The sequence below is a fragment of the Oncorhynchus masou genome, chromosome 1, assembly GCF_036934945.1.
Source record: "Oncorhynchus masou masou isolate Uvic2021 chromosome 1, UVic_Omas_1.1, whole genome shotgun sequence".
NCBI classification, from domain to species: domain Eukaryota; kingdom Metazoa; phylum Chordata; class Actinopteri; order Salmoniformes; family Salmonidae; genus Oncorhynchus; species Oncorhynchus masou.
In genome coordinates this window covers 46,305,870-46,320,637 of record NC_088212.1, presented here as the reverse complement: position 1 = coordinate 46,320,637, position 14,768 = coordinate 46,305,870, and the positions used below count along the sequence as shown (strand labels likewise).

Below are 14,768 nucleotides of genomic sequence, written 5' to 3'. Positions count from 1 at the left end.
GTTTTCGTTTTTTCCCTTTAAATCAGTGTCTGATTTAGACCTGGGAAACCAGGTATGCTGACTCCCTGTGTGTGAGAAATTATAACCTGCAGTCGCTATTGCCTGCAATAACTGGAATTTGACTTATAGTACTTGAGTGTTACCCTTGGGTGCCAGTCTGTTTCTGCTTTTTTGCCAGCTCCTTAATGGAATTGTCAATGACAATGGAGTAGGCAAAAGCACAAACAGATCTGGGACCAGGTTATTTGTGTGTGTTCTGTAGGAGATGGATCCGGGCGACGTGACTCTGGAGGGGCTGCTGGAGATGAGTGATGAGCAGGTGTGTAAGGCCATGGAGAAGTTTGGAGCCAACGACGAGGAGTGTGCCCGGCTCAACGCCTCTCTGTCCTGCCTCAGGAAGGCCCACCAGTCCGGTAGGAACCCTACACACACGAAGGGAGGGGGGAGGGAGGGAGGGATGAAAGGCAGACAGTGGGGACATGTCAGGTAGGGCCCTAACACATGCAATCGCTGAGGAAGGGACAGAGAGAGGGAGGGCACTCTGGAATGTAACCGTGACTCTTCTCCAGATTGTTATTGCCTCAGCAAGGCCCACAGCCAGTTCTTGGGGAGCTTTCAGTTAGTGTACTATACAGTAGCCTCATACTACCATTCCTGATCTCGCGAGCTTACGTATGTTTCACTACAAGCTACACGCAAAACATATTTACGTAGCTCGTGCGATCAGGATGGTAGTACTAGGCTATCTATACGTACAGTTCATGAGTTTTCATAATATGGTGAATGTCGCCCCCTGTTGACCAGATTTTGCAAGATATTATGAATTCAGTAGGCTGCAGTCTCAGAAATGTGCATTCAGTGTGGAAACTGTCAAAAAAAATCTGTTGATTCTGCTAGTTTATTGTGTTGGACTAGGGCAAAATCCTGCAAGGTTCAAATAATACAAGGCTTGATTTGGCAAAAGCCCAGAATGGAACAGAAAGGGAAATATCTAGGGGATAAATGATCGATATTGAGTCATTAATAACTCTTGCCATTATTGTATTAATTCAGCATTAGTCTCTCTGCCCTCATAAACTGTAACAAGTAGAGCTAGTCAACCCCTTATCTGTGACTGAGTGATATTCTCATAGTAGTCTTGTCTCCTCATTCCTCTCCATGGGTGTATCTCAATTGTTAAAAGGCTCTCCTAGCCTCCTTTTCTTAATCTCCACTGTTGTAAAATAATCAGACAGGTGAAACATTTTGCTTTCACCTGTCCAGTGTTTTCAGATTAGCATAGATGAAGGGTGGATACGAGGAGAGGAGGCTGCTGTAGATCAGTGGTTCCCAACCAGGGTTACTAGGACCCTGGGGGTACTTGGCCTATCCACAAGGGGTACTTGAGAAGATTCATGAGACCATAGGCCTACTGGTAAAATGCACACGAGGGGATAATGCACTTGAGGGGGTACTTCAGTGGTACTCAGGGCAGAGCAACATTTTGTTGGTGGTACTGTAACTGAGAAAGGTTGGGAACCACTGCTGTAGACTATTGTGATGCACCCTCTGAGCACACAGGGCATTTAGTCCAATGCTACTTTGTCCAATAGAGGGCAGCAAAGACCACATGTTTATTTTCTGAACTGAGCAGCATAGTGCTGTAGTGTTGCGGGCTGAACAGAAGGGGGCACTAGACCACCAGGAAACCAGCACTATCACTCGGTTTGATAACCTGTCATGTTATATGCTGTGTGTTCCTCCTACACACACATACACACACGCGCACACACCTAAATGTTTGAATCAATGCCCATCAGATGTGTCTCTCATATGTTTCACTGGGAATACTTTAGGACATGTTGTCAAGCCTAGCTGAGAAGAGTTGCATTGTCACCCCAGTGTTCTCCTCATTAAAGCCATAACACACAGTTTTCTTTTCTCCAAGTGAAAAAGGACTGCAGATCTTGCTTCAGGAAAACCTGTTCACGTACCAAACTGTTGTCAGATAACACAGCGCCCCGTCGGCCCAAATGCTCATCATCGGCTCACTGCCCTTCCCTCCTTTGATTCTACACACAGCTAACTCCAGTAATAATAATAATAATAATAATAATAATAATGAATTGGATTTATACAGCACCTTTTTACCAACTGAGGTACACCAAGTGCTTTACATAAGGGGGAAGGGGGAAACACACCTCATCCACCACTAATGTGTGGCACCCACTTGGGTATTGCACGGCAACCATTTTTTGTTCCAGAACACTCAGCGAGCATGGTGGAGCGGTAAGGAGGGATATATGCCAATTAGGATTGAGGGTAAGATTAGGTGGCCATGATGGAATGGGGCCAGGTTACCGGGATTAACACCCCTACTTTTGTGTGTGTGTGTGTGTATGTGTGTGTATATCCAGCTACTATCTCACCGCAGCCCAGTGCTTATTCAACACCCACAGGTTACAATGAACCTGCCTACTGCCTTGCGTAGGGTGCCATGGGATATTTAATGACCACAGAGAGTCAGGGCATCCGTTTAACGTCCAATCCGAAAGATGGCACCCTACGCAAGGCAGTAGGCAGGTTCATTGTAACCTGTGGGTGTTGAATAGGCTCTGGGCTGGGGTGAGATAGTGGCTATATACACACACACACACACACACACACACACACACACACACACACACACACACACACACACACACACACACACACACACACACACGCACACACACACTGGTCTGGCCTGGTCTGTGAGTCTGTTCCTGAGGCATGATTAGATTGTAGCCGGTAGCTGATTGGTGACTGAGTTCTGACTTCCTCCACAGGAGCCGGCAAGGCGGTAGGACGCCCATACAGGGTCCAGCTGGGTGTGTGTGTCCTTGTGTTCGTGCTTCTTCTGTGTGTATGTTTTGTGTCTCTTTCTCTCTCTCTCTCTCTCTCTCTCTCTCTCTCTCTCTCTCTCTCTCTCTCTCTCTCTCTCTCTCTCTGCGTGTTTGTGCGTCAAGCCTGAAAGATTATCACTCATAGGCTAGGTGTATACATGAAATAGATTCAACCCAGCCCAACTCACCCCAGCTATTCATTAGATAGCAATGCACAACATGGATAACTAAGACTGTAGCTCTGTGTTATACAGACAGTTCCATTAGAAAATGCTGCTACTCCTGCTGTGCCTGTTCTCCAGTCCTCCTGGTTCACAAAGGCAGCAAAAGGCGCCGGACACACACAGACACACTAGTACGGGCACACACACACACACACACACACACACACACACACACACACACACACACACACACACACACACACACACACACACACACACACACACACACACACACACACATTAATGGGCTCTTTTCAAACGGATGGCTGGGGAGAGGTGTGAATGTAATAGCAACACCACACACTGCGCTGCTGCTATAATGGCCACTCATACTCAGAGCGAAGGGGAGAGAAAGGCCTATTCTATCTCCCAGCCCTTTCTTTAAACCCTAAAGGGAAAGAATATAACCATCACTACACCATCACGCTCAGCCACCACTTTTAAATATTACATTTTTTTTTAAATGATCTGAGAGGAACGGGGTCCGTTGGGAGGATTCGTCATCGTCCTCTATGGAAGCCTGTCTTTGTAACTCCTACGCAGAACATGAATACGCAGAATATTCTCTTGCCTCGAATCACATGAAAAAGTAATAATTGTCACATTATTTTGTAAGGACTCTTAAGGCCATCGCAGACTTTGTTGGCCAGCAGCAGCAGACAGTGACTAGTGAGGACTTTGTGGTGTACAGGATTTGTAACCTCACTCAGACTCTTTAGCTTGAAAAAATCTCCACCCGCACAGCTGAATTGCTAGCTTTTTGGTGGCGTAGCTGGTTAAGATGTTTTCAAAAGGGATAGTATAACGCCCCCACTGGGCACATTACGTCATTTCAATGTGGCTCATCGGGTAATATTTAGTTGAGACGTTGATCGATGAGATTACAACCTATATTCACTCACTGACAAAGACAGCTAAAAGTTAGATGAAGATCCAATGTGTTGGTCTAAAAGCAAAAACAAATGTCAGATTTTTGGTTTAGTTGTCACCAAAATATCTATTACTGCGCTTTCAACCATTTTAAAAGCACAACACAGTTCAAATGTTTAGGTATTAGAGATACTCTGAGAAACTCTGAATGATCGGCTATGAAAAGCCAACTGACATTTACTCCTGAGGTGCTGACCTGTTGCACCCTCAACAACCACTGTGATTATTATTATTTGACCCTGCTGGTCATCTATGAACATTTGAACACCTTGGCCATGTTCTGTTATAATCTCCACCCGGCACAACCAGAAGAGGACTGGCCACCCCTCATAGCCTGGTTCCTCTCTAGGTTTCTTCCTAGGTTCTGGCCTTTCTAGGGAGCTTTTTCTAGAAACCGTGCTTCTACACCTGCATTGCTTGCTGTTTGTGGGTTTAGGCTGGGTTTCTGTACAGCACTTTGTTACATCTGCAGATGTAAGAAGGGCTTTATAAATACATTTCCTTGATTGAGTGATTGATTGATTAATGCCATAAGAGATTCTGTGCAGATTATTACAGGAATTGCGACGATCTCTGCCGACCTGCGCTTTATATGATTAGATAAGAAGAAATGTAGTTATTTTAACATCAAAATGTGGCCGTGGATGTGTTATTCATTTTAAGGTTGAATGTTACATTAGTTTGTAAGATAGCCTTAACTGTAGGCTATCTGCTGTAATCAAAGGTAATATTGAATTGTGTTTGGTTGACAGTGCAACCACATATCAACATTTACATGTATCTTCTGCTTGGATAGTTCCATTTGTGCCACTGACTTAGTCTGGATTTAATTCCAGTTTGTCTACAAATTAATAATTGATAGGTTCGATTCAAGTCTCCATCTCAACCTAAAATCTAAGTTATAGAATATGACTAAATCAAGTCAAACTTCAAATGAACGTTAAATAAACTTTTCTTCATCTTCTTCATATGTTGATATTTGTTTGCGTTGACAACCAAATATAATTAAATATCCCTAAATATCATTACATTTGAAATCAACCAGAGCTTGAAACCCTAAGCATATTGTGTTGTCTATTTTTAGTTTAATTCCTGGTTTAATTCCAACAATTGCTGTTGATGACTTTGCAAATGCTATATACAGTTGAAGTCGGAAGTGTACATACACATAGGTTGGAGTCCAACATAGGTTGGAGCCACTCCACACATTTCTTGCTAACAAACTATAGTTTTGGCAAGTCGGTTAGGACATCTACTTTGTGCATGACACAAGTAATGGTTCCAAAAATTGTTTACAGACAGATTATTTCAATGTATCACAAATTCCAGTGGGTCAGAAGTTTCAGACACCAAGTTGACCATGCCTTTAAACAGCTTGGAAAATTCCTGAAAATTATGTCATGGCGTTAAAAGCATCTGATAGGCTAATTGACATCATTAGACTCAATTGAAGGTGTACCTGTGCATGTATTTCAAGGCCTCCTTTCAAACTCAGTGCCTCTTTACTTGACATCATGGGAAAATCAAAAGAAATCAGCCAAGATCTCAGGAAATGTTTTTTAGACCTCCACAAGTCTGGTTCATCCTTGGGGGCAATTTCCAAACGCTTGAAGGTACCACGTTCATCTGTACAAACAACAGTACGCAAGTATAAACACCATGGGACCACGCAGCAGTCATACCACTCAGGAAGGAGACGCGTTCTGTCTCCTAGAGATGAATGTACTTTGGTGCGAGAAGTGCAAATCAATCCCAGAACAACAGCAAAGGACCTTGTGAAGATGCTGGAGGAAACAGGTACAAAAGTATCTCTATCCACAGTAAAATGAGTCCTATATCGACAGAACCTGAAAGGCCGCTCAGCAAGGAAGAAGCCACTGCTCCAAAACCTCCATAAAAAAGCCAGACTACGGTTTGCAACTGCACATGGGGACAAAGATCGTACTTTCATCTGGTCTGATGAAACACAAATAGAACTGTTTGGCTATAATGACCAAGGTTATGTTTGGAAGAAAAAGGGGGATGCTTGCAAGCTGAAGAATACCATCCCAACCGTGAAGCACAGGGTGGCAGCATCATGTTGTGGGGGTGCTTTGCTGCAGGAGGGACTGGTGCACTTCACAAAATAGATGACATCATGAGGCAGGAAATATGTGTGGATATATTGAAGCAACATCTCAATACATCAATCAGGAAGTTAAAGCTTGGTGGCAAATGGGTCTTCCAAATGGACAATGACCCCAAGCATACTTCCAAAGATGTGCAAAATGGCTTAAAGACAACAAAGTCAAGGTATAGGAGTGGCCATCACAAAGCCCTGATCTCCATCCTATAGAAAATGTGTGGGTGGAACTGAAAAAGCTTGTACAAGCAAGGATGCCAACAAACCTGACTCAGTTACACCCCAGCTCTGTCAGGAGGAATGGGACAAAATTCACCCAATTTATTGTGGGAAGCTTGTGGAAGGCTACTCGAAACGTATGACCCAAGTTAAACAATTTAAATACTAACTTGTTAACTTCTGACCCACTGGGAATGTGATGAAAGAAATAAAAGCTGAAATAAATCATTTTCTCTACTATTATTCTGACACTTCACATAAAATAAAGTGGTGATCCTAACTGACCTAAGACAGGGAATTCTTACTATGATTAAATGTCAGGAATTGTGAAAAACTGAGTTTAAATGTATTTGGCTAAGGTGTATGTAAACTTCAACTGTAGGCCTAAATATCATCATTGATGTGTGATAAAGTATGGTAACATTTTTCTTGCTCCCTTGACTTCGATAGCAAAAGTGAATCTATTTAGTTTTTAATGGGAGATTTCTTAACAATCATGCTCACAATAGCACATTGCTAATAGTTAGCGACAAATATCAAAGCTAAGTAGGGTTGGGCTTGGTTAAAACCTTGGATGGGAGTCTAAAGGGTAGCAGTTGATAGATCAGTCCTCCATTAGGAGATGCTGACCAGACTGTCTTTTCTTCTTCTGATAGTGTGTATAAAAAAATCTGACATTGTTTTAAAGGTACAAATTCAACATTATATATATATATAACATTTGATTACCATGATGACAATCCTGTGGTTGAAATTTCACCCTCGAAACAGCAGTTTACGTTGACGACTTAAAAAAAATCCTATGTATTTTCCATGTAGATTCCACGTTCACAATACATTGACAAATTACATTGAACCAACGTTGATTCCACCATTTTGTGCCCAGTGGGGTGTGTTTGCGGAGACAGAGGTCCCGCGTTTCAGTCTCTATGTGAGCTTGTTAGTGGGGAAGACGTATGGTTAAGGAAGTACAGGGATGTCTGTCACAGTTGCATACATAAAAAGGTTTTAAAGGGTCAAATAGAGAAGCATAACACATAAATGCATAGTAAAAAGTGAGTTAAGTAAAACACAGTAAATGAGAATGTCAGCTATTAAGAACACGTAGAATAGCTTAGAATGGTTTATTACGCTAAAAACAAATGCACGGTGATTGTCGCTTTCAACAAAGCTCTTGGTTTGTATTTCAGCGCACAAGTTGCTTTAGTAATGACTCATATTATTCCAGCTAGGGGTTCGTCAGTCGGTCCTCTGTGTTGCTGCAATATCCACACATTCTATGACCCAGCTTGCCCCTCTTCAGGCGCCCACACACACACACACGGACGCGCACACACACACACACACACACACACACACACACACACACACACACACACACACACACACACACACACACACACACACACACACACACACACACACACACACACACACACTGTAAACCCAACATCCTGGCTTGTCCTTACTAATAGTATTGATCTAGTCCTAACGCTTAGAGTTAAGTTTACATGAGAGAGACAATTCGTGCCCTGAAGTCTCAGATTCAGTATCTGTCCTCACTCATCTTTTCGTCATTAAATGGACTGTCCCCACGCTTGTCATGCCTTAAGACCGGTTCAATTACACTCACTATTAATTGTCTTCAAATGCCATCTTTGAGTATAGAAAAAAAAGAGGAGGAGGAGATTAGGAGAGGAGAGCAGAGGCGTATGGGAGAAGAGACATGGAGAGGAGATGACAGTACAGGAGAGGAAGAGAGGAGGAGTGAATGGGGAAGGGAAAGGAGGGAGCAGCAAAGAAAAGAGGAGAAGAGGAGAGGGAAGGATTATGGTAGAAGAGGAGAGGAGGAGTGGGAAGAGTATGGTAGAACAGGAGAGGAGGAGTGGGATGGAGTATGGTAGAAGAGGAGAGGAGGAGAGGGATGGAGTATGGTAGAAGAGGAGAGGAGAGGAGGAGAGGGAAGGAGGATGGTAGAAGAGGAGAGGAGGAAAGCTGTAGGGTAGAAGGGACGAGAGGAGTATGGCAGAGGAGAAGAGGAGAGGAGGAGAGGGAAGGAGTATGGTAGAGGAGAAGAGGAGAGGATGAGTGGGAAGGAGTATGGTAGAGGAGAAGAGGAGAGGAGGAGAGGGAAGGAGTATGGCAGAAGAGAAGACGATAGGAGGAAAAGAGAGGACAAGCGAACAGGGGAGAAGAGAGAAGGAGTAGGGAAAGGAGAGCAAGTTTCTTCCATTTATGAGAGGAGAATGAAGAGCGAGAATAAGGGAGAGAAATCAGGGGATGTTCACAGATGCCAGAAGGTGGAGAAACAACTTTTAGGTTACCTATCACCTGGACAATGATAGATTAGTTAGCCAACATAAAGTGCTATCTAGCTACTGATGATGCCGTAGAACCACCATCGTCCACAGTCATCCAATTCAAAAGACGAATTAAAAAACAATCCTTCCAGGGATTCTTCCCGAGGAGCATATGGCATCCTTTCACAAAGGGTTTATCCCAAATGCCAACCTATTCACTACTTTTGACCAGAGCCCTATGGGCCCTATGTAGGAACCTATGTAGGAAATAGGGTGTCATTTGCCATGCAGCCTTATTATGGCAGTTTAATGGACCAGATAGAATCCCAGTGGCCTTTCTCTGCCATTTACCGCACAACAGCGAAAGCCTGGTCCTAATTAGTCCAATTAGTATGCTGTTAACCACCTTTTCTCCCAACACTGTCCTCATGTAAAGATCTCCTATTGACAATGGGGATGTATAATGTGTTGGCCATTTACCAAAAATCATTATCTTGGATAATTACTCATACAGTACATCTCCTCTGACTGGTGTATTGTTGAGCTAAAGTGTTGTGAAGCACTATGGAGGTAATTCAGGCTACTGTACTGTATAGGGCCTCTGCTACTGCAAAGTGTCAACACAGAGAACACTGGCTGCACATGCCAATCTACAGACAGGTGGAACCAAAGTACTGGAATGAATGGGCTTTGGAACATTTGTGAGCTATGGGGACTCATAGGGTGCAACATAACGTCATTGTAAGCTATGGGGGAGTCTTGTTGAGCAATAGGGAGCCCCATAGAGAAGGATTAAATGGGATAAAGAAGAGCTACATAATGAACAATATATATATTTTGTTGTTGTTATTACAAGTGAGATCACATGAACTAACTGCAGTCGAGTTCTGTTAGAATTTTGATTGACCATTTGCTAAGACTCATATTGAATTGTATTCCCCTGTTCTATCTGTCACTGCATAGATTTGTCTGAGACTCATCTCTTAACAATCAGAGGATCCAAGCCATTGACTAATTTCCCGAAATGGCACGTTACCAGAGACACTTTGGAGGAGATGGGAAACTCCATTGGAATCGTATTTAACAGCCATTTTGTAAGTTGCCCATGCGTCATTAATAGGCCGCGTGGTGCATTCTGGGCGATTCTGGGATAAGGAGAGCACTCCTTCAAGGAGTGAATGGAACTTAATTGGGCGTAAACTCAAAAACCCAACATTAGAATGAATTTCGTGAACAAGTACATTACAAATATTTTCTGAGATGTGAGGTAATTAACTTGTTCTCTGTAATATCACGTAGCGTTGGAATGGTGACATTAGTTATTTTAGAGGAAAATAGGCAGATTTCTCGACTGATAGCCTGACTTTGAGAAGGGATTGTGCGACGATTAGCTTAGCAATTGAATGATGCAGCATGACAATATGAATGCGATTTGTCGACAGTGTGATGGGTGGGGTGTTATATGTTCCTTCATTCATTGCCCAATAGGATTCGTATTTCCTCCTTTCTCTATCTCTGGCTTTCCACACTTGTGTTCAGGCTCTGGCCCAACTCATTGGTTTCTGGGATGAATCAGAACAGTTTTTTGAATGTGTTCGCATACACACGATGAGGAGATAAATTCCAGACTCATCGTGGAGAAGAAACGTTAGTGGGCTTGGCGTTTGGCCAGAGTGAAGTGGATGGCTAGCCGAGCAAGTAAAATACTAGTATGGTTGGTAAATTAAAGGGCCAATAAGCAGTTGAAACAACAACAAAGCGTCTCCCCGCCCCTGTTTCGGTAAAAAGCTGAGAGATGGAGCTGGAGAAATGTAACCACTCTCAAATTCATAGACAGCGCTATGGATGCAAGGGCCATGTTTTGAGGCTATAAAGTGTTTGTTTACATTGACTTTGTTTACAAACATGACATGGGAGTAAAACAAGCTTAGATTTTGGGTTCTGATGGGGTACGGCAGTTAAACTAAGCCCATGAGGCATTAATACATGATGCTCTTCAAGAATCAGTGGGTACATATCATTAATGAATACCAAGGAAATGGATACTCTAAGACGTGGACTATTCACACTATTCATCAGTCACATGGATGTCTGCAAATCATTTTGGATTATGCAGGTCTTGTGTTTAATTAGTAATTTGACTAAAATCCTCCTCAGTATCGCAAGCTTTGTGTGTGTGTGTGTGTGTGTGTGTGTGCGTGTGTGTGTGTGTGTGTTTCGTCATCATCTATATTTACAGACCCCATGTCAGTTTACTGGCATTCAAGGGTGAAGAAGGCTCTTTGATGATTTCGAAACATTTCAAGTGAGGAGATGCCAAACTTTTTAATTTCGAGTGGCTTGTTTGTCGTACGTTTTTGCTAATGAAGCAGGCTTGATCGTGTGTCATCTTCAACCTTCTATTCCTTTCTGAGCAGTTGAGGAGCGCTCCGTCTGGCTCTTTCCCTGTTGCATCCTGGTCTTGTCTGAGGAGCTTGGTGCACTGTGCAGCACACTTTCAGAGTCCCCACAGTGTGTGTTTGAAGTGCGGGAAGGAGGCTAGTGCCTCTCCAGGAGAGAGTAGAGCACAGAGGTACTCCATTAAAACAGGCCGTCTCCACCCCAATACCCCTGTATACTGTTTAACCCCGTATACAGTTCTCCTCGATAGTTAGAAGTCTCTCTCATCTCAGGGGTTAACTCATGTGGGCTTATGCATGAAGTTGATTAATATGCAACACCATGAGTAACTATGTGCAACGTTGTATTATTGTATGTTGAGACTGAGTGCAGCACTGATAGTGATTGTGTGTTGGAGAGCCATGCAAGCAGGCAGTCCACTGTAGCCTATGTGATCAGATCGTAAACCTTCCATAGTGTTGTTTATCTGAACAACAGATCATTACGTCCACCATAGAACTGCAATGACTAATTCTAATGTCCAGTGCAGTTTGAACTCTGGCCTGGCTGTAAAATACCCCTCTAAAATACAGACTTTTCTGCTAGTCGTGAGTGATGTCTTTTAACAACCAACCCGTCTCCCAGTCCCAGTCTGTGCCTATGAGTGGACACATCCCTTAGGACTCCTATAGTCTGTGTACACTGAGTGTACAAACATGAGGAACACCTTCCTAATATTGATTTGCACCCCCTATTGCCCCCAGAACATACTCAATTTGTCAGGGCATTGAATCTACAAGGTGTCGAATGCATTCCACAGGGATGCTGGTCCATGTTGACTCCGCATAGTTGCTGGTCCATGTTGACTTCCCACAGTTGTGTCAAGTTGACAGGATGTCCTTTGGGTGGAGGACCATTCTTGATACACACAGGAAACTGTGGAGCGTGAAAAAACATTTCTTGACACACTCAAACCGGTGCACCATACTCCGTTCAAAGGCTTTTAAATATTTTATCTTTCCCATTCACCCTCTGAATGGCACACATACACAATCCATGTGTCAATTGTCTCAAATCCTTCTGTCTCCTTACATTCATCTACACTGATTGAAGTGGTGACATCAATAACATCAATAAGGGATCATAGCTTTCACCTGGATTCACCTGGTCAGTCTATGTCATGGAAAGAGCAGGTATTCCTAATGTTTTGAACATGTAGTATACACTGTACTCTACTATCCCGGGGACACTGTTTGTCTCTCGCTGTGCGTGGGTGGAGTGTTGTGCGTGGTGTGTGTGTGTGTATACAGTACTGTCCTGAGGAGTGTCTCAGTCAGACGCGGAGGGAACATGTACATTCGCGCTGAAGATAAACTTTGATCCCTGACCTAAGACGAGAGGCCTTAAGAAGACGCTCAGTCGCTCACTCTTGTTACTTCAGCCCTCTCCCTCTCTCTCTCCTCTCCCAATGTGTCTCCCTCTACTCCACATCTCTCTATCCCCCTCCCTGTCCCTCCAGAAGTCTTAAAGTCTTAAAACATCACAGGGAAGAAATACTCCTAAGGAATACTTTTTTCCTTCAAGACTTTCGGGAGAATGCATAGCCACTAGTGTTGTTGAGCTAATTCGGATACTGCATTCAGATCAGAGTTGAGTTTTAGAGACTGTGATTAGTACAATGGCTGGGTCTCTGATGGACAGAAAGAGAGAGGAAACAAACAATATTTTCGCCATCTTTTTATCAAATCAATTAAACGTTTGTTTCCTTCTCTTTTCTTTCAAGAACAACTCGAGGATGACTCATTGCCCAATAACGGAGGTGAATATTTCCATTTAAGCTGAAAATATAATTTCTCTCTTCTCTGCTCTCACAAACCAAACTCCTCTGTCTCACTTATTCAACATGAACCTCATCTCCAGCTTCTCATCTAATGTTTAGGGATCAAGGTGGCTGTGGTTAATCAAGCATCCCTCTCCTCCACCCCTCTCCTATCTGAGCCCATGCTACATTGTCTGCTATTGATGTCAGATCCAAGCTCTCTCGCTTTTTTGCTCTTATCATCAGGCCATTTCTTTCTAATCAAATATGAGTTTTTATTATCCTTAAATGACATGTAGAAATGTAAATAATTAAGCAGGGTCAAGGTATCAGGTAATTGTTTGTGGTTAAATGTTATCTGTAACATGTTCCTTCTTGTTTCTCCTTCTCCTCCTCCACAGCAGGCAGCCATGCCAAGCAGGACTGGTCCATCCAGTGGCCCACCTCTGAGTCTGGCAAGGAGAACACTCCCTTCCCCTCTCCAGAACCCAGCCAGTGGGTCCGCTTCCAGCTCTCCCAAAGCCCCATGGTCCAGGCCAAGTACAACCAGCAGCACCACAGCCAGTGCCACAGCCCCCAGTCATTGCTACCCTATCCGTATGGCCCCTATGTCCAGCCAGACCGCCTCACCGTGGACAGCCACCTGGGACTGGGGGCCTTCACACCCATGGACACGGGTCATCGATCCCTGCCCCCCTCGCCCCGTCAGAGGCACTTTGCCCACACCCCTCCCCGGACTCCACTGGTGGTGAACACCATGACCCCCCCGGGCACGCCCCCCATGAGGCGCAGAAACAAGGTGAAGGCCCCCGGGACGCCCCCACCGCCCAGCCGAAAGCTCATCCACCTGCTGCCGGGCTTCACGGCGCTGCACCGTTCCAAGTCACACGACTTCCAGCAGGGCAACCGCATAGGTCTGGAGGCAGCTGACATGCAGACACTCAAGTGAGTCTTTTTTTATTCCATTTTTTTTTAAACATCTGGATCCTTTAGGTTAGAAACCAATTTTGCAAGGCACCACACAGGGTGACCTGCCCACATGATACAACAGCCATTTTGAGTAAATTGTCAGAAATGGCAACTATTGTGATAAAGTGTTTGACTTTTGTGGGGCTATTGGTCGACTACAATAACAATTGTGCTTTTTGGTTGTGATTTTAGAGCAGTTTGTTTGTTGTACCAACAAGTTTGATTCTGCTGGGGGACAAGGGTTTCAATGAGTTTATGGATAAAGAGAGAGAGCTTGCAGTCAGTACAATAAAACTAAAGCATGGACCTCCTGAGTGGCATAGTGGTCTAAGGCACTGCATCGCAGTTGCTAGCTGTGCCACTAGAGATCCTGGTTCGAGTCCAGGCTCTGTCGCAGCCGCCCGCGGCCGGGAGACCAATAGGGCGGCACACAACTGGCCCAGCGTCGTCCAGGTGAGGGAAGGGTTTGACCGGCAGGGATGTCCTTGTCCCTTCGTGCTCTAGCGACTCCTGTGGCGTGCCAGGACATTGGTGTGGCTGGCTTCCGGGTTAAGCGGGCATTGTGTCAAGAAGCAGTGCGGCTTGGTTGGGTCGTGCTTCAGAGGACGCGTGGCTCTCGACCTTCACCTCTCCCAAGTCCTTACGGGAGTTGCAGCGATGAGACAAGACTGTAACTACCAATTGGATACCACGAAAAAGTGGTCAAAGTTACAAAAATGTTTTATATGTTTTTATAATAAAGCATGTACAATTATATATAGTGGAGTTAACTTGCTTCAAGAGGTGGTCCACTTGAGGCACACTTTAAACTTTCAGAATCTGATTTCTAGCCCTTTGATACAGCAAGTATTTAAAAAATAGTAAGATTAAGTTCTATTTAAGACAGAGGCCATTCCCAGGAAAACAACTCAATCTTGCATTTACTGTCAAACTGTTTTAATA

The 14,768-nt window shown here is 44.0% G+C and overlaps 1 protein-coding gene across 1 annotated transcript; it reads left to right on the top strand.

Annotated features, from left to right (window-relative positions):
* The first annotated feature begins 245 nt into the window (after window positions 1-245).
* Window positions 246-13,806, top strand: LOC135526619 (kinase suppressor of Ras 2-like). Its single transcript, XM_064955526.1, has 3 exons — window positions 246-413; window positions 12,822-12,857; window positions 13,259-13,806. Exons 1-3 carry the CDS (start codon window positions 266-268, stop codon window positions 13,804-13,806), a joined length of 732 nt encoding a protein of 243 aa, XP_064811598.1. The 5' UTR covers window positions 246-265.
* Window positions 13,807-14,768: the final 962 nt, after the last annotated feature.